This window comes from Paroedura picta, chromosome 3 (genome assembly GCF_049243985.1).
Source record: "Paroedura picta isolate Pp20150507F chromosome 3, Ppicta_v3.0, whole genome shotgun sequence".
Lineage (NCBI taxonomy): Eukaryota > Metazoa > Chordata > Lepidosauria > Squamata > Gekkonidae > Paroedura > Paroedura picta.
Window position 1 is genome coordinate 170,826,486 of NC_135371.1, and position 25,846 is coordinate 170,852,331.

General features: G+C 53.0%; 2 protein-coding genes across 3 annotated transcripts in view; both read left to right on the forward strand.

Annotated features, from left to right (window-relative positions):
* The window catches only part of GRIPAP1 (GRIP1 associated protein 1), a 62,626-nt gene extending 61,312 nt beyond the window's left edge, over nt 1-1,314 (forward strand). For both annotated transcript variants that reach the window (XM_077329487.1, XM_077329488.1), the window contains one exon: nt 210-1,314. In XM_077329487.1, coding sequence (XP_077185602.1) covers nt 210-302 — 93 coding nt within the window. In that variant the 3' untranslated portion in view covers nt 303-1,314. The remainder of the gene's footprint in view (nt 1-209) is intronic.
* A 17,648-nt stretch (nt 1,315-18,962) lies between these two features.
* Nucleotides 18,963-25,846, forward strand: part of KCND1 (potassium voltage-gated channel subfamily D member 1) — a 64,662-nt gene continuing 57,778 nt past the window's right edge. Inside the window, exon 1 of the mRNA XM_077329491.1 lies at nt 18,963-19,189. The gene's annotated coding sequence lies outside the window, so the exon portion shown is untranslated. The remainder of the gene's footprint in view (nt 19,190-25,846) is intronic.

Below are 25,846 nucleotides of genomic sequence, written 5' to 3' on the forward strand. Positions count from 1 at the left end.
CCCCACTTCCCTTACTGCTGTGGGGAGAGGAAAGGGAAAGGTGTTTTGTCAGCCGCTTTGGAACCCCTTCAGGTAGCAAAAAGTGGAGTATAAAAAAACACCAAGCTCTCCTCCTTGATTGGAAGAACACCAGTCCTGTTCCCAAGCTCCGATTTTGGCCTCCTGACGCCTCTCTCTCTGTCTCTGTCTCTGTCTCTGTCCCCGGCCAGGACCTGGAGGTGCTCTCTCAGGAGATCGTCCGTCTCAGCAAAGAATGCGTCCCGTCCCCCGATGCCGTGCCCGACCTGGACAACGCCGTCTGAGCGCAGGCCCATCCTGCAGCCCCGACCCCTTCGCTTTGACCCTCGCCTGCACCACCGGGGTGGCGTTCAGTGGCGAAACCGCCGCCTGCAGCCTCCTTCTCAGCTTGATCCCTCCCACCCTTTTTCCGTTTTGGGGTTGGGGGCATCTATCCCACCCCACCGTCGCCACCTTCCCCCTTTGCTCCGCCCAGTTCCCCCACAACTAGCTCCCTCCTTTGGGGGCTCGGGTTGGCCCTCCACCCTCGCCCCCATTGATTTCCCCTCCACACCCCAGTTCTGTTCTCGATATTACTCCAGGGGGGGCAGCTGTGACTGGTGATCCCGCCCTGAGACGCGCTGGTTGAAGCGGCCTTATTACTGTAGCGCCCCTTGTGGTCAGGAGGGCCAACTGCGGCCTGGTTCCGAAGGCCGTTGCTTTTCGACGTGCCAAACTGGCGTCCACAGGGGAGGGGGGGGAAACGTGGGATCCCTTGGTTTGGTTCCACAGGACCGCCGTGGGGCAGGCTGTCTTGTCAGACCCCTGGCAATAGGATCGTTCCTTAGGACCAGTGGTGAATGGATCGTTCACCACCTTCTGCTGCCTCTCCCTCTGCCTCCACCCCACAAGGGGCATCCGGGATCCCGCAGCCCCTAACCTGGCACTCTTCCCCATTCCCTCCGCTGATCTTTTCTCGGCACCCTTCCTTTTGCATGCTTGGTCAGTCCCGGTCCCTCCCGCCTCGGCTGTGCCCAACCATTGCTGCTGGGAACGGAAAAAAAAAAAAAGAGAGAGTAAAATATTACAGAGAAAAAGAGAGATATATGTATATAGGTATATTTGCGCTGACTCCTCCCCGTGGGGCTGGGACAGAACGCAAACAGAGCAGCGTCTCCCAACTACGTTTCTTCCCCTGCTGGCAGAGGCGCCCGCCCGGCCACGAGACGCTTTATTTAACGTGTATCATGACTTTAACACGAGGCTGTTAATTGTCGAGCAACTGATAATGCAAACAAAGATTTCTTTTTGAACCGGCTTGAGCTCTGTAGTTTTTCCTTTTTCTTCCTGGGCAGTTAACGGCGGGGGGAGTCTCACGGTGGGAGGGGGGGGGAGCTGGGGAGGGGGAGGGAACAGGGGGGGCGGATTCTGCGCTTGCCCGGTTGGAGCCCAGCCTGCCTTCCATCCCACTTCCATTTGCGTCTGTACGCTTCTTTTCTTCTCAGCTGATTCACTCGGAGTTGGCTGTTTTTTTCCTATTGGTGTTGCCAGAATGACGGTTCATCTCCAGACTACGGACGTTGGATCCCCTGGAGAAAAGGCTGGAGGGCATCGTGCCCCATTGTAGTCCCCGTCCTCCCCAGGTGCTGCCCCCCCCCAATTTCCAGGGATTTTGCAACCCAGGGATGGTGACCCTCCTCCTCACCCATGAAAATCATCAGTGCCCCGTTGCAATCCCGACGCAGGGCGGTGGGCACGGCAACTAAAATGTCTGCCCCAGGAGGCACATCCAAAAGAATAGCCACCGCTTAACCTCAGGCCTACAGTCTAGAGCTGGGGTAGTCAAACTGCGGCCCTCCAGATGTCCATGGACTACAATTCCCACGAGCCCCTGCCAGCATTTGCTGGCAGGGGCTCGTGGGAATTGTAGTCCATGGACATCTGGAGGGCCGCAGTTTGACTACCCCTGGTCTAGAGCCTGTGCTGTGGAGGCAGCTCCTGCCAAAGCAACATTTAAAAAAAAAATAGTGACAGCCTGACTCTCACAAGGTTTGTGGAACACATACCTGCTCAGGGGCTCCTTGGCCATCCTTCCTCCTCTCAGACACACAGGCACAAGCTCCTCCCCTCCATTCCCCTCCTGCCCTCACCCACCTGTACTTCTCACCTGGCCTCCCCCCTGGTCCCTCCTTCCTCCCTCATGCACCCATCCAGGCTCCCTCTGACCTCCCACCTGCCCACCACTCAGGCTTCTTCCCCCTTCCCACCTGCCCCCCACCCAGACTCCCTCTGACCTCCCACAATTTCCTCCTCCCGTCCCCCCGCCGCTCATCCCTCCTCCCTCCCGCTTCCCCCACTCATTCCTCTCTCTCACCCCCAACCCAGACTCACTCCCAACTGGCCCTCCTTCTTCTTCACCTTCACAGTGACACTGGACCGGCTAGCCACCGCCCCACCCTGCAGCTGCCCCGGCCTCTTCTGGCACGCTCCTTGGTGCGGGACGCCGGATGTCACATCTGTAGCTATATCCGTTCAGAGGGTGCGCCAGAATATGTGTTTCACATCGAAAATCTGGACAGCTAATTAGAAGCTTTCCGGGGCAGAAGCCCTACGTAGCCCTGTGCATTTCCTTAAAACGCTGGAGAGCATCCGAAGGGGTGTTGGTGGGTGCCGAAATGCCCCTGGCATCCCTGCACTTGAGCCACACCACAGGGGAAGGAAACCTGCCCCTCTGAAATCCAACACTGGTGTACAAAAAATAGGTTTTTCAATGACAGCAAAGGGCCAGGACCCCTCTGTATACTTTTGTTTCTTGGAGTTGGATGGAGATAGAATCCTAGAGTTGGAAGGGGCCACACAGGCCATCTAGTCCAACCCCCTGCTCAACGCAGGATCAGCCCAGAGCATCCTAAAGCATCCAAGAAAAGTGTGTATCCAACCTTTGCTTGAAGACTGCCAGTGAGGGGGAGCTCCCCACCTCCTTAGGCAGCCTATTCCACTGCTGAACTACTCTGACTTTGAAAATTTTTTTCCTGACATCTAGCCTATATCGTTGTACTTGTAGTTTAAACCGATTATTGTGTGCCCTCTCCTCTGCAGCCAACGGGAACAGCATCCTGCCCTCCTCCAAATGACAACCTTTCAAATACTTAAAGAGGGCTATCATGTCCCCTCTCAACCTCCTTTTCTCCAGGCTGAACATTCCCAAGTCCCTCAACCTATCTTCACAGGGCTTGGTCCCTTGGCCCCAGATCATCCTCGTCGCTCTCCTCTGTACCCTTTCAATTTTATCTACGTCCTTCTTGAAGTGAGGCCTCCAGAACTGCACACAGTACTCCAGGTGTGGTCTGACCAGTGCCGTATACAATGGGACTATGACGTCTTGTGATTTTGATGTGATGCCTCTGTTGATACAGCCCAAAATGGCATTCGCCTTTTTTACCGCTGCATCACACAACTCACCGATGAGTTGGAGAACAGGGGAATATTTGGCAATGGGTATTATGTCCATCTTTGTAACCCCTAAATCGTAGCGTGGGAGGTGAAGACTGGGATTTGTATGGAGGCCAACTGCGCCAGTGGACCCTCGAAGACGAGAGACTCCTTCCTGCAGTTGGGGGACACACGCCTACTTGGAGAATCACTAAGCCCCCACCGCAGGGATGAATATTTCATCAGGCCTTTGATCTGGGGGAAACAGAACAGAGCTTTATTTAGATCCCCAGGGGTGACTTGGAGATTGGAATGGGTGGGGAAACGGGAAAGACGGTTCGTAGCCGCCGGCAGGTAGAGAGAGCAAAATAGAGCCAAGGAGAATGTCAGCTAGATGCAGGTCGCTGGGGCTGTAGCTGGTCTCACGTCCGACCCTGCTTGGGCCAAGGGATCTCCGTAGCCTTCGTGCTTGGGAGTTGGGAGCCACAACTGCGGGTGTCATTTGCCAACCAAAGCTAAAAGGCGCATGCCTGGCAAAGCTCTGGGCCTCTCTGCTCTGGATCGGCCACCTTCTGGTGTCGCCTGCTAACTTCTAATCTAGAAGAAGAAGAGTTGGGTTTTTATACCCCGTTTTTTCACTACCCAAAGGAGACTCAAAGCGGCTTCCAATCGCCTTCCCTTCCTCTCCCCACAACAGGCACCCTGGGAGGGAGGTGGGGCTGAGAGAGCTCTGACAGGATTGCTCCATGAGAACAGAGCTATCAGGGTTGTGACCAGCCCAAGGTCACCCAGCTGGATGCAGGTGGAGAAGCCAGGAATCTAATCCGGCTCTCCAGATTAGAGGCTACCACTCTTAACCACTATACCATGCTCTCTCTCAGTTTCATCTAATTTAACAGGGAGTCAGAATTCAAGGCTGTACAGAAGCTGCATTTACCTCAGGACCCTAACAGTGTGGCCTAGTGGTTAAAGTGACAGATGAGGATCTAGGAGACTCCGGTTCAAATCCCTGTTCTGCCACAGAAACTTGCTGGTTGGCCTGAGGTCAGTTGCCCCCTCTCAGCCTAATCGTCAAAAAAATGCTTCCTAATACTTCAGTTCAACCTCCTTTCCCATAATTTGAACCCGTTGCTCCTAGTTCCGGTCTCTGAAGCTGCTGTTAACAAGTCGCCCCCCTTCTTCAAGATGTCTGCCTTTTAAGCTACACCGACTCCACATTTCCTCGTAAAGCATGGATTCCAACTCTGGGTGACCTTGAGCGAGTTCCAGTTCTCTCAGAGCTCTCTCAGCCCCACTGACTTCGCAGAGTGTCTGTTGCGGGGAGAGGAAGGGAAGGCGATTGAGGCTCCTTGGGGTGGTGAAAAGCAGGGGTACAAAAAAACCCTGCTCTATCAATGGCCAAAGATATATTCAGAGTTCTGATCCTGGATCTGCCTTATAACAGCCCCGTAAAAGGAGGGAGGAGAAGAGCATCTCTGTACAATCAAACCTCCCACACAAACTTCTTGCAGCCCCTGAGGGACGAGGAAATATTTCTTCACCCAACGAGGGATCAAAATGTGCTCTTGGCTGCAGGAAGATGTAGCAATGGCCACAAGAATCAACAGCTTTCAAAGGGGATTGAACAGATTCGCAAAGGAAGGTTCTACTAAAAGCTGCTCATCTGGCGGCCAAAAGAGAACTTCCATATCCAGAGGCAGTACACCTCCAAATAGCATCACCAGGAGGTAGCATCAAAGGAGAGCCTTGGCCACTATGACCTGTTGTCGGCTATCTAGAATACCTGCTTGGTGAGACAGGATACGAGACTAAATTTCCTGCATTCTGCAGGGGGTTGGACTAGATGACCCTGGAGGTCCCTTCCAACTCTATGATGCTATGATTCTATGGCCCCCTGGTCTGATCCAGAGCATGATCTCATACTCTTATGGTTGTGGGGAGAGGGGGATATGTTGGTGAGCTTTTCATTTCATTGTCTGTAGTTCAAATTGTTCGCTGCCAGCGGGGTCAGTTCCTTTCACATTTCCTTTCCGTTCTTTCTTGGCAGCAGCTGTGGTCGTAGGACTCCTGAAGCTACCTGCTACTGGTCCATAGACGTCAATTTTGCCTACTCAGACTTCCAGCAGCTCTCCAGGGACTCAGTCAGGGGTCTTCCATGTCAGGGGTAGTCAACCTGTGGTCCTCCAGATGTCCATGGACTACAATTCCCATGAGCCCCTGCCAGCATTTGCATTTGCTGGCAGGGGCTCATGGGAACTGTAGTCCATGGACATCTGGAGGGCCGCAGTTTGACTACCCCTGACCTAGGGTCATCTTAACTGGAAGGATAATACAGCAACCGTTTATTTGATCATGTAACGTAAATTTAGGAAAGTCTTTGGGGCAGGGGTAGTCAAACTGCGGCCCTCCAGATGTCCATGGACTACAATTCCCAGGAGCCCCCTGCCAGCAAATGCTGGCAGGGGGCTCCTGGGAATTGTAGTCCATGGACATCTGGAGGGCCGCAGTTTGACTACCCCTGCTTTGGGATACTGCAAAACTGCTTCTGTAGATCAGGGGTAGACAACCAGCGAACGCTGGCAGGGGCTCATGGGAATTGTAGTCCATGGACATCTGGAGGACCACAGGTTGACTACCCCTGCTGTAGATGACCAGACAAAAGTCTTAGCTTTACAATGCGGCAGAAAAACTTCGGTAATAATTTGTTGACGAGCCGACGACGGGCATCTTGTTGGGCGCCCACTGCGTCGTTGATCTTCCGGAGAGAGTATTCTTCCTCGGTCTTCCTCAGGAGTTCTCTCCCGATCATTTATAACAAAATGCTTGTGGAGGGAGTGAGCCAGGTATTTAGTCTTTTTCGTCGACTGGTACAAACGCTGCCTGTTCCAACGAGAGCCGGCAAAGCTGTCTCTGGGATCCCGATATCTGGAGCATTGGGAGCCTGCCTCTTCCAAAACCGCACGCGAGGCAAGTTGCAGTGATGATCCAAGCAACCATCGACAATTAAAAATCCATACAAACAAACAGGGGCAGTTCGAAAAGTAGGTGTCCAGCTCTCTTTGCATGGCTTGCAGGATTTCTAGCTCAAGCGAGAGCTGTGGAAAGCAGCAGGGAGCTTCTCCCGAGCGTGGAAAGAAACTCCTTTGCCTCGTCTTGGCTGTAGATGCTGAAGCTTCTGACGGGAGAAAGAAACAGCGGCCCGCTGTCTTGGCCCATCGCTTTCTGAGGGGCTGAGGGGCTCTTCGTGCACCAAACTGGCTGGCTGAATTTTTTTCACCCCCGAAAAGGAAACAAGCAATGGAGAAAGTTGTGCCTACAACGTTCCTGTGCTTCGGGGCTGCTGATAATTTTTAAAATGGCAGCTCAAGAGGAGAGAGTGCTGTATGTGTCGTGTCATTTCCTGCCAGGAAGCAAGGATTTTGTGCGTGATGTTACAACCTGTCAGGGAGCTTGGGAGAGAAAAGACTATGCTACGTCACGAGTTGCCAGGGAGCCAGGAAGAGGGGACTTTGGATGTCATGTCACAACCTGTCACAGAACCGGGGAGGGAAGCCCCATAATCTGCACTAATAGACAGACCAAGCTGTTGTTTAATAAAATCAGAGTCCAGTAGCACCTTTAAGGCCAACAAAGATTTATGCACGGCGTGAGCTTTCGACTCTTTGTCTGACGAAGACTGCTTGCACTGGAAATTCAGACCAACACGGCTATTTGAATCCAAACTGTTGTTTGTTATTGTGTATTGTTGTACATAATAACAAAGGAACTAAAGAGCCTGTTGATGCGGGTGAAGGAGGAGAGTGCAAAAGTTGGCTTGAAACTCAACATCAAGAAAACAAAGATCATGGCATCCGGCCCTCTCAATTCCTGGGAAATAGATGGGGAAGAAATGGAGATAGTGACAGATTTTATTTTCCTGGGCTCCAAGATCACTGCAGATGGGGACTGCAGCAAAGAAATTAAAAGACGCTTGCTCCTGGGGAGGAAAGCTATGGCAAATCTAGACAGCATCCTAAAAAGCAGAGACATCACCCTGCCAACAAAAGTGCGTTTAGTCAAGGCTATGGTCTTCCCAGTTGCAATGTATGGCTGGGAAAGTTGGACCATAAGGAAGGCCGAGCGTCAAAGAATTTAGGCTTTTGAACTCTGGTGCTGGAGAAGACTCTTGCGAGTCCCTTGGACTGCAAGGCGAACAAACCGGTCAGTCCTAGAGGAGATCAACCCTGACTGCTCTTTAGAAGGCCAGATCCTGAAGATGAAACTCAAATACTTTGGCCACCTCATGAGAAGGAAGGACTCCCTGGAGAAGAGCCTAATGCTGGGAGCGATCGAGGGCAAAAGAAGAAGGGGACGACAGAGAATGAGGTGGCTGGATGGAGTCACTGAAGCAGTAGGTGCAAACTTAAATGGACTCTGGGGAATGGTAGAGGACAGGAAGGCCTGGAGGATCATTGTCCATGGGGTCGCGATGGGTCGGACACGACTTTGCACATAACAACAACAACAACTGTTGTACACAATAAGGAGCCTCTTGTGGTGCAGAGTGGTAAGGCAGCAGAAATGTTGTCTGAAAGATCTGCCCATGAGGCTGGGAGTTCGATCCCGGCAGCCGGCTAAAGGTTGACTCAGCCTTCCATCCTTCCGAGGTCGGTAAAATGAGCACCCAGCTTGCTGCTGGGGGGGTAAACGGTAATGACTGGGGAAGGGACTGGCAAACCACCCCGTATTGAGTCACCCCAAGGGTCAGACATGACTCGGTGCTTGCACAGGGGATACCTTTACGTTTACTGTTGTTATATCATGCTGTTTGAGACACATTTCGCTGTTAAATAAGTTTTATATTGAATGTTCATTGCACTGTACTGCATATGAGAGTTATAATGTAAACCGCCCTGAGCCGAAAGGGAGGGCGGTATATAAATATAATAAATAAATAAATAAACCTGTCAAGGAGCCAGGGTGCAAGGACTTTGTATGTCATGTCATAACCTGCCAGGGAGCCAGGGAGGGAAAAAAAAGGATCGTATGGCATATCACAACCTGTCAAAGAGCCAGAAAGTGAGGAATTTGTCATGTCACAACCTGCCAGGGAGAAAAAAATATTGTTTGTCCGTATCACAACCTGTCGAGCCAGGAAATGAAGACTTTGTATGTCATGTCATGTATGTCCTGTCACAACCTGCCAGGGAACTGGGGAGAGAAAAGACCTTAAGCCATGTCACAGTCGGCCATGATACCATAGAGTTTCTGCCGATTCCTAGAACAACCCTCTCTCCTTTCCAGTAAGAACTTCCAGTAAGTACCCGAGGCTGCGTTTTGTTTTTAATGTTTCTCCCACTGCTGCTCCAAGCGGCATCAGGCAAATGGATTGGGGGGGGGGGGGCATCCAGAACAGATGTCTGCCAGCAGGAGCTCATGGGAATTGTAGTCCTTGAACATCTGGAGAGATATAGTTTGACCACTCCTCCTATTGAGGGACAATAAACCTGTAGCTTCTGGGGAACTGGGGTTGATTCTCCACTCCTCCTCTACATGCAGCCAGCTGGGTGACCTTTGGCTAATAACAGTTCTCTTAGAGCTGTTCTTGCAGAGCAGTTCTCTCAGAGCTTTCTCAACCCGATGTACCTCGCAGGGCGTCTGTTGTGGGGAGAGGAAGGGTAGGTAATCGCATGCCGTTTTGAGACTCCTTGAGGTAGTGAAAGCCGCGGAGTAAAAAAAAGCTTCTTTCTCTTTTTCTCCTGCAGTCTGTTTAAATCTGCCTCCCTAGCAAGTACAGGCACCTTCTCTGCAAGCCAGGAGGAATCGTAATCTGTGTCTCTTTTCCACCCACTTTGTAAAGCATGCAGGCTATCTATCACAGGGGAAGGAGAAGCCTCTGCCTCTGTCTCCTCCCCCTTGCAGTGTTTCCAGCAGATGCAAGCAAAGTCTATTTTCCTTCTTTCCTTCCTAGCATGCACATAGTCCAAGACAATGGAATAACTCCAGGGAACAGGACTCAACATGATGTAGGGCCGGAATCCAAACCACAAAAAGCGCTATAGCTGAGCAGTGGACAGAAAATGAAAATGTTGCGCGCAGAAGCGCTGATTAAAAATGTGTGTGTGGCAGGAACATAGGTTAACTGTTCTGGTAGGACCATGCCCCTCTCAGGTGCATTATCTATGGAGTGACTGTTGCTCCTCCTGTCAATAAAAGAACGCAGGGCAGGCAGGCACTCTGGATTGGAAAGCTTCTGCCCATTCTATGCTGTAAATGATGTCTACGTGTAGAATTTATTGTATTTCCAAATGGACCATAATCTGAGTGAAGTGACACCCGAGTGCACAACCCTCTAAGGCCGTTGTTGGACTATGCAAGATCTGTAGTGCGCCTGATTCAACAGACTATCCTGCAGGGGGCATCAGGGGAGATACGTAGTTAGCAAATTCAGATTAGGAGCAGCTTTTCAAAATCTCCTCCTGTGTTTTGCTTGGGCACTCGTTTTCCCTGATTGCCTCCAGAACAACAGTAAGTCAGTTAGACTGTGAGGACTACCTCCCTCCTCTCCCCTTTACAAAGTTGTTTCTCTTCTCCGTCAAGCTACCAATTCTATAAGCAGCCGGTGCTCGCCACCCCCTTTGCAAATTTAAACCCTGCCACCACTCGTGAGGAGGTCACAGCAGGATAAATCTGGGGAAAGGTCTCCCCAGAGCTTACCAAGTCAGTCGCTTTGGGCTTTGGGCCTCAGTTGCGTGCCTTGCAAAGGATGCTGACAGCAGATTACCATAGCAATTAAGCTCCGGAAGCCCAGATCCCTGACATGGGGCTGAAGAGAAGAGACAAGCTAATGCTTTGGAGGGACGCGTGGAGTCAACTCCGACTCAGCATGGCCGGAATGACAGCAACCGTTTGCTTCATTCTGGATCCGTATGGAACCTGACAAAGCCAGTTCTGAACAAGCATTGCCTGAGGTTCCAAATTTTCTCTCTCTCTCTCTCCCCTCCCCCTCTCTCCCTCTCTCCCGGCGCAGACAAGACACGATTCGGCGTTATTAATCATTAATTTAATGTTGTTGTTCTGTTTCCAACTGGAATAAAAATTTCAAAAGATGAGGAAGGCATCACCTGTTCCAAATTCCTGCCGTCACAGCTGCAGGAGAGCCTGCAAGGAGCTCAATGGGATATGGCAGTGTGGAGGGGGGGGGGAGACTTGGCCCGCCCCCCTTCTCAACAATGGCTTGAGCTCCAACTGACCTCCCATCAAGATATCTCCTTGCCCCGAGTAGGAACACCCTGCCGGTGGAGTTTTAATATGCAAGAGTGCGAAACACCAGGCTGCTTAAAAGAACACCACGGTTTTGTTACAAAGAGAAATAAATTTGTGTAGAAAGGGGAGAGAGAGAGAGAGGAGACATAACTGACTGTCTAACTGTTGTCTGCAGTCATTCTTCTGTTGGGCTGTTCTGGAGGCAAGCAGGGAGGAAGTGTGCTCTGAGGAGCAGGAAGTCTCCAGCTGAGCCAGTCAGGACACTGGAAGAGTTTATTTGGAAATCACCGGGAAGTTCCTAATCTAACTATGCTAAATATACATCTCCTCCAATGCCCCCTACAGCAGGGGTAGTGAACCTGTGGTCCTCCAGATGTCCATGGACTACAATTCCCATGAGCCCCTGCCAGCAAACGTGTTTGCTGGCAGGGGCTCATGGGAATTGTAGTCCATGGACATCTGGAGGACCACAGGTTCACTACCCCTGCCCTACAGGACACGCTTTATATTCTGCTCAGTCAGGCACACTGCAGTTCTTGCATATTCCAATGCATGCATCCTTAGAGGGTCCAGCAGGAGAGCTGGCTGGGGCGGGGTGCCTGCAGTAGATCAGCTCTGCTTCCCCAGGCAGCCAGGTGGGTAGCCCAACTGGAGAACCGGCCTTCAATGGGACAGGACGTCACCTGGCAGTAAAAAAAAAAGCGCAGTCAAATTACCTCCGACGTACGGTGAGCCTGTAGGGTTTTCAAGGTAGGAGACAGTGTGGTTTGCCTTTCCCTGCCTCTGTACAGCAACCGTGGCCTTCCTTGGTGGTCTCCCCTCCGAGAACTAAGCAGGGCCGGTCCCTTGGCTTCCGAGACAGGATGAGTCTGGGCCATCCCGGTGACACCACCTAAGGCAGGGATTGACCGGTGGGAATTTGATTGTGCAGCGATTAAAGGAACTGAGCCTCACTGTATACTTTTGGATAGATTCAAATGGGTAGCCGTGTTGGTCTGAAGTAGCACAATAAAATCAGAGCCCAGTGGGACCCTTAAGACCATCAAAGATTTATTCAAGGCGTGAGCTTTCGAGTGCAGGCACTCTTCCTCAGACACTCAAAAGCTCACGCCTTGAATAAATTTTTGTTGGTCTTAAAGGTGCCACTGGACTCTGATTTTATTGTACACTTTTGGATTAATGAGGCATATGGAATTCCTAGTGAGTAGGGGACACACAGGTTTAAAAGTTTCACCCCATTGCAGCTCTTAAACAAGGGGTAGTCAAACCGTGGCCCTCCAGATGTCCATGGACTACAATTCCCAGAAGCCCCTGCCAGCATTTGCTGGCAGGGGCTTCTGGGAATTGTAGTCCATGGACATCTGGAGGGCCGCAATTTGACTACCCCTGACCTAAGGAAATGGTCCAGGCTGTAGTTCCCGTCATGAAATGCACCCTGAGCTTTTCCACAATGCTGGGAATCCCCAGCGGAGGCCTAGCAGCAGCAATCGAGACCTTGGAATGAGCACCCCCCCCCCGCCGCTTGCCTCCCCCCCCTGCCCCCGTCGATAATCAGCAAAGCTGCCATTGGTCAGCGCTGGCAAAGCGCTCGGGGGAAGGGGAATCGATGGCCATCGTAATAATAGTCCTTAATTGAGAGGAAAGATGGATGAGGAAGTATCAACACGTGGCAGCCAATGGGCCGCAGGGGCAGCTGCTCTGGGCCCCAAACTGGGGAGGGGGGGGACAATCGACAACAGACTGGCCCCCTCCAAGTGGGGAGGAGAAGAGCAAGCACTCCTGGAGCCAGCCTGTCCCATCTGGAGTTTGGGCAGCTGGTTCTGGGGGCACGGTGGTGTGCCTAGGGGTGATGAATCCGGATTGGGAAATGCTCGGATACTTGAGGGGTGGAGCCTGAGGGGGGCGGGGCTTGTGGGGGGGAGGGACTTGAGTGGGGTGTGATGCTCCAGAGAAGCCTTTCTCGGCTTTTTTGCTGTTGAGAAACCCCTGAAGCATTTGTCGGGCTTTGAGAAATACCAGCAGTGGCACGATGGTGCAGAATTTGGTTGGGAAGCAGAGCTGTGGACACGCCCACCACGGGGCTCTCCCCTTCCCACCCTATCCAGGCCCGTCATTGGCCATTTTGGGTGTGTGTGTGTGTGGGGGGAAACAGGTCAACATGACCACATATGGTCATATCACCTGATAAATATTTAATACGTTTAAGGAAGAAGAAGAGTTGGTTTTTTATAGCCCTTCTTCACGGCCCAGAGGCATCTCAAAGCGGCTTACAATCGCCCTCCCTCCCTCTCCTCACCACAAACACCCAGGGAGGGAGGTGGGGCAGAGAAAGCTCTGACAGGACTGCTCAGTGAGAACAGAACTATCAGGACTGTGATAGGCCCGTGGTCACCCAGCTGGCTGCATGGGGAGGAGTGGGGAATCAAACCTGACTTGCCAGACTAGAAGCCGGCACTCTTCACCACTGCTCCAAGATTAATTAACTCCCACCCATGCTGGAAACCCCGGTTGAGAGAACCTGCCTGGGTCCACTTTCCAAATCAACCGTTTTCTCCAGGAGAAACTGATCTCGGCCGCCTGGAGGTCAGTTGGAACAGCAGGAGATCTCCAGCCGGCGCCTGGAGGTTGGAAACATCAGGTGCCCCCTAAGGGAGGGACATTTAAAGCTTCCTTTGTAAATCCTTCCTTTATTGCAGTGGTTCTTCACCTTCCTAATGCTGCAACCCTTTAATCCAGTTCCTCATGTTGTGGTGACTCCCAACCATAAAATGATGTAGGTGTTCTTTCACAGAAATTAAACCAAAACTGACCCATGGCATGAAGATCCATAGTCCAGGATTGTATATAAATTGTTTTTTTTCCTGGGGTTTCTCAGTTCAGCTCTGCCTCTTGTCCCACCATGCCGATCTCACTCTTTTCCGCTGCTCCAAACAGACGAACGCAGTATCTTTATTATCTGGAGAGAGGTGAGTAGTGGGGTACCTCAGGGCTCGGTGCTTGGCCCGGTACTTTTAAACATATTTATTAATGATCTAGATGAGGGGGTGGAGGGACTACTCATCAAGTTTGCAGATGACACCAAATTGGGAGGACTGGCAAATACTCCGGAAGATAGAGACAGAGTTCAACGAGATCTGAACACAATGGAAAAATGGGCAAATGAGAACAAGATGCAATTTAATAAAGATAAGTGTAAGGTTCTGCAAAATTGAAAGGGTACAGAGGAGAGCGACGAAGATGATCTGGGGCCAAGGGACCAAGCCCTATGAAGATAGGTTGAGGGACTTGGGAATGTTCAGCCTGGAGAAAAGGAGGTTGAGAGGGGACATGATAGCCCTCTTTAAGTATTTGAAAGGTTGTCACTTGGAGGAGGGCAGGATGCTGTTTCTGTTGGGTGCAGAGGAGAGGACACGCAGTAATGGGTTTAAACTTCAAGTACAACGATATAGGCGAGATATCAGGAAAAAGTTTTTCACAGTCAGAGTAGTTCAGCAGTGGAATAGGCTGCCTAAGCAGGTGGGGAGCTCCCCCTCACTGGCAGTCTTCAAGCAAAGGTCGAATACACACTTTTCTTGGATGCTTTAGGATGCTTAGGGCTGATCCTGCGTTGAGCAGGGGGTTGGATTAGATGGCCTGTATGGCCCCTTCCAACTCTATGATTCTATGATTCTATGATACCCTGCAAGGCTGTTGTGTGGATGGCGCCCCCCCCCAGGCCAACCCTCTGTGTCAAGCTGCTTGCCTTGCCACGACCCCTGTGAAAGGGTCATTCCACCTCCAAAGGGGTCCCAACCCCCAGGTTGAGAACCACTGCTTTATTGGGAGCGAGTGGGGTGGGGGGACTGCTCATAGAAAATATTGGGGAACTACTCTTAGCTGGCTTCAGAAGGCCATCTGGTTGTCTTGAAAAGGCTCGCCTTGCCCCTCTGTCTCCATCAGCAGCCGTTCCATCACAATTTCCCCCTTTCCTGCTAAAGATTTTCGTCACATGGAGCCGAAGAAGACAGCTCTGCCTTCTTATGTCTGCAGATCGAGTGCTCGTTCCGGCACAGGTGCCACAAGTGGCCAACCGGTCCTTTCCCAGGAAGTTGGAGCAACCCTCGCTATAAATCAGGGGTAGTCAAACTGCGGCCCTCCAGATGTCCATGGACTACAATTCCCAGGAGAATTGTAGTCCATGGACATCTGGAGGGCCGCAGGTTGACTACCCCTGCTATAAATCATCAGCGCACCAGAAGCGTAAATCCCTTTGCTTTAAGAAATGTTTTTTTTTTTAAAACTTGATTATGGAGGACTGAAATCCTAACTGGAGCACTCCTTATTTGCTCTGTAATCTATATGCAAAATTTGCAAATCTATCCTTTAAACCTTCCTGAGGCTTCGCTGGAAGAGTCGTTAAGGCATGAAATCCATGCGGCAGGAAGCAGGGGCAGCTACTGCACAGACAGCTTCGAGAGGGGGGGGAGGGCGGAGAGGGACACTGACTGGGACAGGGATGCTCTGTGTTTGTGGTGCTTGGGGGGCCACGGTGGGAGGGCTTCTGGCATCACGGCCCTCCTGGTGGACCTCCTGATGGCTCTTGGGTTTTGGCTCACAGAGTGTCTGGATGAGCCATTGGCCTGACCCAACCTGGCTTCTCTTACGTTCTTATGTCTGGAGCAGGGATGCTCTTTAATCTTGGAGCTTGGGGGCCACAGTGGGAGGGCTTCTGGGGTCCTGGCCCCGCTGTTGGACCCCCTGATGGCCCCTGGGATTTGGCTCCTGTGTGACACAGAGGGTTGGCCTGGGTGAGCCACTGTCCCGACCCAACATGGCTCCTCTTATGTTTTTATGAGGCCTCTGCTCCTCCAGCTTAAAACCATTTCCTGTTTGTGCTGATGTCTCTGCTGACATCCTATCTGGCCAGGGAAGTCTGCTGAGGCAGGCTGGCAGCCACTTCACCCAGGTTGCAGTGCCAGAGACCCCCAAACCTGGCGATGCCATGGCACTAAGTGGGCACCTTCTGTGTGTCCAGAGCCCGGCCGTTCCAGCTGCGGGGCAGGGCCGGCTCAGTCAGGGAGGTTGGATGGCTGAGCCTCCTCTTCGTGTGGGCTGCTTTTGTAGGGCTCATCTCTCCCAAGCGTTGACATATCGGGGTCGCCGTCGCCTGAGCTAAGCTTTGAAGATTCCAGATTAAAGAAGTGTCGCCGTCACCGGCTCGTGGCTAATTGAGAGCTGACGGGAGAACTGGGGAGGGGAGAATCCCGCCGCTGCAAGAACGGGGAACAGAGGAGACGCTCTGATTTGGATGGAGGGATGGCATCTCCTTCCGTTAGCAAACCACAAGAGCGGGAACAAACCCACACAAAATCTTCCCATCTGTGTCGAAAGGGCCAAGCTACAACAAACAAACAAACAAAATGTTTATTCTAGAGCGGGCACATCCGACGTTAAAAACGTTAGGGTCGTAGAATCACAGAATTAGAGAGTTAGAAGGGACCCCCTGTGGTCCAACCCCCTGTAGAATGCGGGCAATTCACAATTATCTGCCCACCCACAGTGACCCCAACTCCATGCCCAGATGATGCCCCCCTCACCCCACCCCAAAAAAAGAATTCCTTACCAGTCTGGCCTGGAAGAAATTCTCCTTCTGATCCCAAGGTGGCAATCAGAGCACCCCTGTCCATGCAAGAAAGGGCCACAAGAGCCAAGCACGGACACAATCCCTCCTGCCCACCCACCCACAAATACCCCAAAAGCTTGGCGGAAGAGCCCCGTCTTACAGGCCCCGCGGAACTGTACCAGCTCTATCCGTGCTTGGATGTCCTCGTTCCGCCAAGGGAGGGCCAGGTGTGGATGAAAAACTGTAGAATTTACAAACATTCCCGGTGGATGAATATATCCTTCTGGACCCCACAAAAACAGATGCGTTTTGGCTTTTACAGCCTTCCTCGGTGGTTCCAAATGCATCAGACGTGCAGAACACACATTTCGGAGAGCATTATATATTTTCCGCAACCAGGTGTTGTTGTTCTCCTATGCTGCGCGGCTAGCGAAGAATTTCTTTGCTATAAGGCCGTGGGTACCTCCTCAAACTCACACAAACTGGGATCTGGCGCGGCATTTCCGAGCGCTCTGGATAGATAGAGTCAAACAGAGTTCTGCCATTTTGCAGTTGGCTTTGCCTCCCACAGCAGCCATCACACTGTGTCAGAATTCGAAAAAGGTCCTGTAGACCAGTGGTCCCCAACCTTTCTGAGGCTGGGGCCGGTCAGGACAGCGGGCCACGCCTGGGGCCCGCGCATCGCGCATGCGCGAATGTGTCATGCGCAGCCGAAATCGCGCATGCGCGGCACTTTTGTGCATGCGCAAAAGTGCCGTGCATGCGCGATTTTGGCCGCGCATGGCACATTCACGCATGCGTATGCGCAGGTGCGGCCTTGATTTCCTCTCCCCGCCCTCCTGCAGTAAGAAGCTTCCCGGGCCGCAAGCTTGCGGCCTGGGAAGTTTTTTACTGCGGGGGAGGCGGGGAGAGGGAGCCGCGGCCCGGCGCCATGGCCTTCACGGCCCGGCACCGGGCCGCGGCCCGCAGGTTGGGGACCACTGCTGTAGACCAGCCCTTGGATTCCCCGTTAGGCAAAATAAGCACATGCTTTGGGCACCAAGGGAAGGAGAAGGCCTCCAGCGAGGCCTCAAAAAAAACTACCATGCCCTTAGCTCTGTCACAGCCACACGATTTCTGAAATTGTCTTTCTCTGCCGTGCTCGAACTTAATCTGGATTGTTAAAATGTTTGTTTTTTTTTCAGCCCACTGACTGACTACGTTTCACCTTCTGCAATTCTGGAGTCTTAAGGTCTTGCCAATTAAGTTAACCTGCAGAAGGGCTGAGGGGAACCATGTTTGCATGGTGCTTAGAGCATCCGCTGGCTTTAATTCGGCCTTGCTGTAGGCCCGAAATGCCTGGGGGCCTTTGTGTTAGACCAGGGGTACTCAAACTGCGGCCCTCCAGATGTCCATGGACTACAATTCCCAGGAGCCCCCTGCCAGCGAATGCTGGCAGGGGGCTCCTGGGAATTGTAGTCCATGGACATCTGGAGGGCCGCAGTTTGAGTACCCCTGTGTTAGACAATAGGACCTCCTCATGAGGCCTGTCCGTAGTACTTAGACCTGGATTTGGCCCACAATGGGTTGGGCTGAAGGGGCCATTGGCCTGATCCAACATGGCTTCTCTTCTGTTCTTATTCTAGGGCAGTGAGGCGCTGTCTTCTTGGTGCTTGGGGGCAACAGTGGGAGGGCTTCTGGAGTTCTGGTCCCGTTGGTGGTCCTCCTGATAGCTCCTGAGCTTTGGCCAATGAATGACACTGAGGGTTGGACTGGATGAGCCATTGGCCTGATCCAAAATGGCTTCCCTTCTGTTCTTATGTCTGGGGCAGTGAGGTAGACGTAGAGCGGCCAGATTTTCACCCAACCCCTGCAACTATGCCTTTAATGGCAGTGTGAGTTGCAGACATGACAAGCTTTCGCACCCAGGGGGTTTCTCAAATGGGCAAGAGTTCACAGAAGGGGCCATAAAGGCCATCTAGTCCAACCCCCTGCTCAAGGCAGGATCAGCCCAAAGTTAATCAATGTTCTATATATTTTTAAAAATGTGTTCAAGATTTATCAGGTGATGTAGCCTCATATGGTCATGTCAATCTGCCACCCCCTCCCCAAATGGCCAATGAGGGGCCTGGAGGGGGTGGAAAGGGGAGGGGCCCCGGGTGGGCATGTCCACAGCTCTGCTTCCCAACCGTATTCTGGAGGATTGTGCCATTCCTGGGGTTTCTCAAAGCCCGAAGAATGGTTCAGGGGGTTTCTCAACAGTAAAAAAGTTGGGAAAGGCTGCTTGAGGTTGATCCTGCCTTGAGCAGGGGGTTGGGCTAGATGGCCCGTGTGGCCCCTTCCCACTCTATGATTCTGTGATTCTGCATTAAGCAGTAATACTTTACCCCATGCTCTGAAAAGCTTTTGCCAGTGATGCCAGCTGTCAAAGCATCAAGAGTAGCAGGCTGTTCCCCTCCCCTGGTCAGTTGGCAACCCTGCCTAGTTGCTGTGGGGAAAACACTGCATAAATATCCCAATAAAGAAATCAACAAGGGCCCTGATTCTTCCCAGTAGCGTCAGGCAGCTTGCTCTACACTAATTTTAGAGGCATCTTCGCCCAGCAAGAGGGGGAAAGTAGCATGTCTATTTTTGTCCTGTTTTTCCCTTCAAGTCACTCAGGATTGCGTGCACGGGTTTTTTTTTTAACGAGTTATTTATTTTCCCCCTTTCTCCCCAGTGCGGCTTCCACTGTTCTCCTCTCCTCCATATTTCTCCTCACAACAACCCTGTGAGGTAGGTTAGGCTGAGTGCAAGGTGGGCCCGAGGTCCCCCCGCCGGCTTCCATGGCAGAGCGACGAATCGAACCTGGGTCTCTGGCATCGTAATCCGACAACCTGACACGGCTTTCTCAACCGGGGTTTCTTGGCACCTCTGGAAGGGTTTCCCAAATGGGTGAGTCAATTCATTTTTTATATATTTTTTAAAATTTGTTAAACATTTATGGGGCGATATGACTATATATGGTCATGTCGACCTGCCCTGCCCCTTCCCAAAATGGCCAATGATGGGCCTGGAGGGGGAAGGAAGGGGAGGGGCCCCGGGTGGGCGTGTCCACTCTGCTTCTCAACCATATTCTGCATGATTGCGCCACTTCTGGGGTTTCTCGAAGCCTGAAGAATATTCCAGGGGCTTCTTAATGGTCAAAAGGTTGAGAAACACACCATGTGGACTCTGAGGAAAACAGGGCTGGGGAAGGGACTTCAAGACGATGTAACACCATAGAGCAGGAATGGCCAAATGGTGGCTCTCCAGATGTCCATGGACTACAATTCCCACGAGCCCCTGCTGTAGTCTACGGACATCTAGAGAGCCACAGTTTGGCCACCCCTTCCAAAGTGGGCATTTTCTTCAGGCGGCCCCGATCTCTGTTGTAACAGCAGGAATTCTCCGTCTACCCCGCTGTAGCTTGGCACCCTTAAAGGCGTCATACCCTGCGGAAGCCCCACCCCCTCCTCAAGCCCCGCCCTCCTAAGCTGTACCCCCAAATCTCCACACCTGGAGTCTGGCCACCCTAATTAGGAAGGACCTCAGGAAGTTGGTATTCCATAGAGCTCACCACCACCAGCTGCCGTTCTTCTCCAGGGGAACCGAACTCCGTCATCCCAGGAGATCTCCAGGCCCCAACGGGGGGTTGGCGACCCTTCCCCCACCTGTGGCCTGCCCCTTCCTCTGGCTCTGGATCCCTCTGCTGGATTGGGGAGGGGGGGTGCGCTTGGTGGCGCGCCAGCCCTGGGATCAGAAGGGAAGGTTTGGCTTTCGGCCAAGGTAAGAGCAGCACTTATCCAGAGCCTTGTATCGATTGCTGCTAAGTGCTGCTTGGTCCTTCATTGCTCATGCAGAGGTCGATTCGTGCCCGGCTCGGAGGAGGGAGGGTGGGAAGGAGGAGCCCAAAGGAGGGGAGGGGGCTGAGACTCCTGGGGATGGGCCCCCCCTCGCCCTGGCATCCTGGTGGTGGTGGGGGGGTTCTTGTTCACCTGGAAGCAAATGAATCACACAGCTGGGCAGAGTCAGAAAACACCTGTCGGATTTTGTCTCGCCAAAGTGTTTTGTGTCTGCAACAACTGGTCATAAATTGCCTGGCGGGAGCCTTTGGGGTAGCAGCCGTTGGTCAGATACGGCCTCAGGGCCTAGAGTTTTCATGGCAGACTTAGTACGGGGTGGTTTGCCAGTGCCTTCCCCAGTCATTACCGTTTACCCCCCAGCAAGCTGGGTACTCATTTTACCGACCTCGGAAGGATGGAAGGCTGAGTCAACCTTGAGCCAGCTGCCGGGATCGAACTCCCAGCCTCATGGGCAGAGCTTTCAGACTGCATGTCGGCTGCCTTACCACCCTGCGCCACAGGAGGCTCACTTCCCCTAGGTGGGCAGTAAGGGAACGGTGCCTCAGAGCGGGTACTGGGAGCTGATGTGCTTGGGTGGATTTGAACTGTGAAAATGGGGTGGGGAGTAAATGGATTTTTCAGGGGGGTGGAGTGAGTCCTGTATCTGCCCTGTGTGGGGAGATGGCAAACCAGGATCCCCAACATGAGCGCCACTGACACCTTTTCTGGTGCCCCAAAATGTTTTGAAGAGGCGGGCGGGGCTAGATAGGGCTTTTTGCCTAGCGAAGCTTTTGATTGACCGGTGGGAATTTGATTGTGCAGCGATTAAAGGAATTGAGCCTCACTGTATACTTTTGGATACATTCAAATGGGTCGCCGTGTTGGTCTGAAGTCACACAATAAAATCAGAGCCCAGTGGCACCTTTAAGACCAACGAAGATTTATTCAAGGCGTGAGCTTTCGAGTGCAAGCACTCTTCCTCAGACACTCAAAAGCTCACGCCTTGAATAAATCTTTGTTGATCTTGGTGCTATTGGGCTCTGATTTTATTGTACACTTTTGGATTAATGAGGCATATGGAATTCCTAGTGAGCAGGGGACTCACAGGTTTAAAAGTTTCACCCCATTGCAGCTCCTAAACCAGGGGTAGTCAAACTGCGGCCCTCCAGATGTCCATGGACTACAATTCCCAGAAGCCCCTGCCAGCATTCGCTGGCAGGGGCTTCTGGAAATTGTAGTCCATGGACATCTGGAGGGCCGCAGTTTGACTACCCCTGTCCTAAACCCTACATGGCGTGGGTTTGGGGCCTCTGAAGGGGCGTCTTTTCCCATAGGTTCCTTCCTGGAAATTAAGAGCATGGGAAGAGGCTCCCCTGTCCGTTCCACCAATCAAAACACTCCCCCAAAAACCTTGGAGATCCGACTCAGATCCTTTTAGTTGTGCCTTTCCTTTCCTCCCCGTGGCCAGATGGGATTTTGGCACACGAGCCTGTGCATCTGTCTTATTCTGAGTCAGATCTTTGGTCTCTCAAGCTTCATCTTGTCTGCTGGGCTTGTCAGCCGTTCCCCGGGGTTCCCAAAAAGGCCTTTCACTATCACCTCACAGGCCACCCGGTCCTCTTTCGACTGATTCTGCTGGGGATTGAACCTAGGGCTGTCTGTCTGTGCATGAGGCAGACGCTCTACGGCCGAGCCAACCCAAAAGGAAGCAGTCTTACAGACCAGGCATTCTCAGCAAGGGGCCATGCGCCCCTCGCACATTTGAAGGGGGCTGCAGTAGTCTGGAGGGGGGATCCCAAGGAGTGTATGAGGGGCCCTACTAATGGAACCGACGAAATGCCCTTTTGGTCATGGACAGCGGCATTAATGGCTAGAAAGCTGTAATTTCGTCGAGGGAAGAAAGATCACATAATCCACTCCTTTGTGTGCGCTTGGACTCATGCGTTCAAGAAGAAAATGGACGCCCCTGCTTCTCTTGGTTGAATGGCCAAGAAACCTGCCTCGCGTATGTATCACTTCACTCTTTGTTGTTGTTAGGTGCGAAGTCGTGTCCGACCCATCGCAACCCCCTGGACAATGATCCTCCAGGCCTTCCTGTCCTCTACCATTACCCGGAGCCCATTTAAGCTTGAACCAACTGCTTCAGTGACTCCATCCATCCACCTCATTCTCTGTCGTCCCCTTCTTCTTTTGCCCTCAGTGACTCCCAGCATCAGGCTCTTCTCCAGGGAGTCCTTCCTTCTCATGAGGTGGCCAAAGATTGCTTGCTCTGGCCGCCAGCTGCTCTCCAAGATCTCCAGGAGAGGACACATTTCCTGCTCCTTTTCCCGTGGAGATGTTGGAAGTCGATCCTGGGATCTTCTGCGTGCAAAGCAGACACTCTGCCCCTGAGCCACGACCTCTAGGGTTGCCAGCTCCGGGTCGGGAAACACCTGGACATTGTGGGGGCGGAGCCTGAGGAGGGTGGAGTTTATGGAGGGGAGGGACTTCGATAGGGTCTGGTGCCATTCCCTTCTCTAAGGATTGTGGAGTAGCAGGTGGCGCAGATCCCCAAGGGGTGTCTCACTTTGCCTTGTGCCACACATCCCTCCTCACCTTGTGGGTCTGTCTTGATTTAGGCGGGAAACGCAGATGTGCTTCTCCGAAGGTGAAGGCAAAGTCAGGAGCCCAGGGGAAGGTCTGCTCGGGCCAGGCGCTTACAAGACGGTCAGCTTGATTCCTGGTGAGAGGAGGTGGTCCCCAAGGGGCCACCACAGAAAAGGCTCCGTCTCTACTTTCCGCCTGTCTCGCCTCTGCATAGTGGGGGGCAGGTAGAAGGAGGAATTTCATGCAGAAGTTCAACAGGTGCAGTATGGGACTGAAGCAATGGGGGGTTTGCTTCCCCCGCAGGATGCTTGCCTGCCTCAGAGGACCAGAATGATGATATTTTTAATTTTGTGCCTGCGTGGGCACAGAGAAGCAGGAGGTGGAGATTCTTGGACGTGTCAGCCGCTCAAAGGAGGGCCTCGCCGTGTAAGAAATGCCGTGAGCGTCGATGGGGTTAGATGATTGACGGCCTGATTGATTTTATATTTATAACTATATTTTGCCGCAAGGCACTGAGGGCAACAGCGGTCAATTCGAAAACATTGACTGTTGTTTGGGGCCTTTTCGGGGTTTTAATTAGATTATCTATCTAATTAAAAAACTGAAAAGACAGAAAACAGCAGTGTTTTGGGGTGTTTGCTTAAGGCAGGGGTAGTCAAACTGCAGCCCTCCAGGTGTCCATGGACTACAATTCCCATGAGCCCCTGCCAGCATGCTGGCAGGGGCTCATGGGAATTGTAGTCCATGGACACCTGGAGGGCTGCAGTTTGACTACCCCTGGCTTAAGGTAAGAGATGCAAAGAGCAAACACTGGAAATTTCAGTTCTTTAGATTGTTTCAAAGGAAGACTGGCAAGGAGGAAGACGCAGGAACAGTTTATGGGGGGTAATCAAGGGCCAACGCTTCTGACTTACGGAGGACTTCAGGTCAGAGCTGGCCTGTTAGGATCCCCCACCCCCATGTGGACACCAAAAACACCCCGTGTCTAGAAAGCCAGCATGTCAAACGCTATAATTCGAGAGCATTCCATGAAGTCGATGGGCAGTAGGTTTGGAGCACTCAAAAGGAAAGACAGCTTTACACAGAGAGAGATCAAAATGTGGGATTAGCTGCCAAGGGACGTAGCGACAGCCGCAGGCATAGGCAGCTTTACAAGGGGGTGAGACAGAATCATGGGGGATAAGTCGATCAGGGGCTACTGGTCATGGTGACCAAAGGGAACCTCCATGTTCAGTGGCAGTAAACCCCTGAATCCGAGAGGCAGGAGGCAACATCAAGGAAAGTCTCTCTGTCCTGTTGTTGGCCCTCCAGAGGACCTGTTTGGCCACTGTGTGAGGCAGGAGGCTGGACTGGAAGGACCCCTGGTCTCATCCAGCAAGGCACTTTTCATGTTCTTAAGGTGAAGGATTTAACATAGCCTTCTGGTGACCTATAGCAAAACTGGCCAATCCCCCCTTATCCCCCCCCCCCCGGTTGGGTCGCTTTGAAACACGCAAGCCCGCCCCTTCTCTTTGAAAAGCACTGCAGTCCACTACACCCGTTCAATCCGGCGGAGATGCGTCCACACGGGCCGTTTTCCAATCCGGATGGGGGCTTCTCCGCAGAGAAAGGGAGACGGGGCGGCGCACTGCAGACTGCAGTACCCAAGGTGTCCACAAGGGGAGCTCTGGAGAAGAGCCCGGGAGGCTCTTAAGTGTGCAAAGGAGCACGGGGGGGGAGTGCTGGGGGGGGACAACAACACATCAAAGGGTGTGTGTCTTTTTTTTTTGGGGGGGGTGGCTCCGGCCGCCCCGCCCGCTGCGTCGGAATTACCCCTCCCCGATTCCCCAGCTCCTCCACCTCCTGCTCCGGAGTGGCTCCAAATTTGAAATTCCAGCCGAGGATCCGGGAGCGCGGCCACGCTCCCAGGGCGGCTGCAGGTGGGCGCGCAGAGGATCGCGGCGGGGGAGTGGGGAGGGGAAGAGAGCAGCAGCCCGTGGGGGGGGGGGGGCTCGGATCGGGGCCGCCTCCATGCCCCCGTCGCCCAAGTGCGCGGCCTTACCTGCCCCCCTCCCACCTGGCCGCGCCGACCATCCCTCGCCATCCTCCCGGCCGGCTCGGAAGCCGCGCCTGCAGACGAGACGGACGGGCGGGAGTCGCCGGGGGACTCCCGCCCTCCCGCCTTCCTCTCCGTCTGCCCCTCAGCCAGCCGGCCCTCTGCTCCTCTCTCCCGCGGCCCCTCGGAGTAGATCTCTTGGCCTCACCGCCCGTCCATCCTTTGTCTCGGGCCCTCCGGCAGCCGGTCCGTCCGTCCGTCCATCACCTGCCTCTCTCTCCCAGCTTGCCCGTCCACCTGTCCCTGGGCCCATCCGGCCATCCCTCCCTCTGTGTCCCTGCCCCTCTGTCCACCCATCCGTCCATCACCTCTCTGTCTGCCCATCTGTCTACCCACCCAACTACCTACCTATCAACTGTCTACAGTCTCTCTCTCTTTGTCTCTGCCTGTCCATCCACCTACCTGCCAACCATCTACCGTCTCTCTGTCTCTTTCTGCCTGTCTTTGTCTGCCTGTCCAACCACCCAATCATCCATTTGCCTAACTACCATCTACCATCTGTCTGTCTCTGTCTGCCTTTCCATCCATCCATCCATCCATCCACCTACCTACCAACCAACCATCCACCAACTGTCTGTCTCTTTCTCTGTCTGCCTGTCCATCCACCCAACCATTCATCTACCTACCAAACATCCAACATCCGTCAGTCTCTGTCTACCTGTCCATCCATCCATCAACCTACCAACCAACCATCCACCATCTGTCTGTCTGTCCATCCACCCAACCATCCATCTACCTACCCATCAACCATCTGCCTGTCTGTCTGTCCATCCACCCATCTCTCCATCCCTCTACCTACCAACCATCCACCATGTCTGTCTCTCCCTGTCTGTCTGTCCGTCCATCCATCTACCTACCAACCTTTCTACCAACCATTTCTACCCTCCCTCCACCTGTGCATCCACCCCCCCCCCATCTCTCTACCTTCCCACCTACCATCTGCCTGCCTGTCCGTCCCTGCCGCCCTCTGCCCCAAGGCCCGCCCGGGTCTCTCTCCGCCTGCTGGTCCCCGGCCGGCCCGGGCGCTGCTGTCTGCCCGGCGGGGTG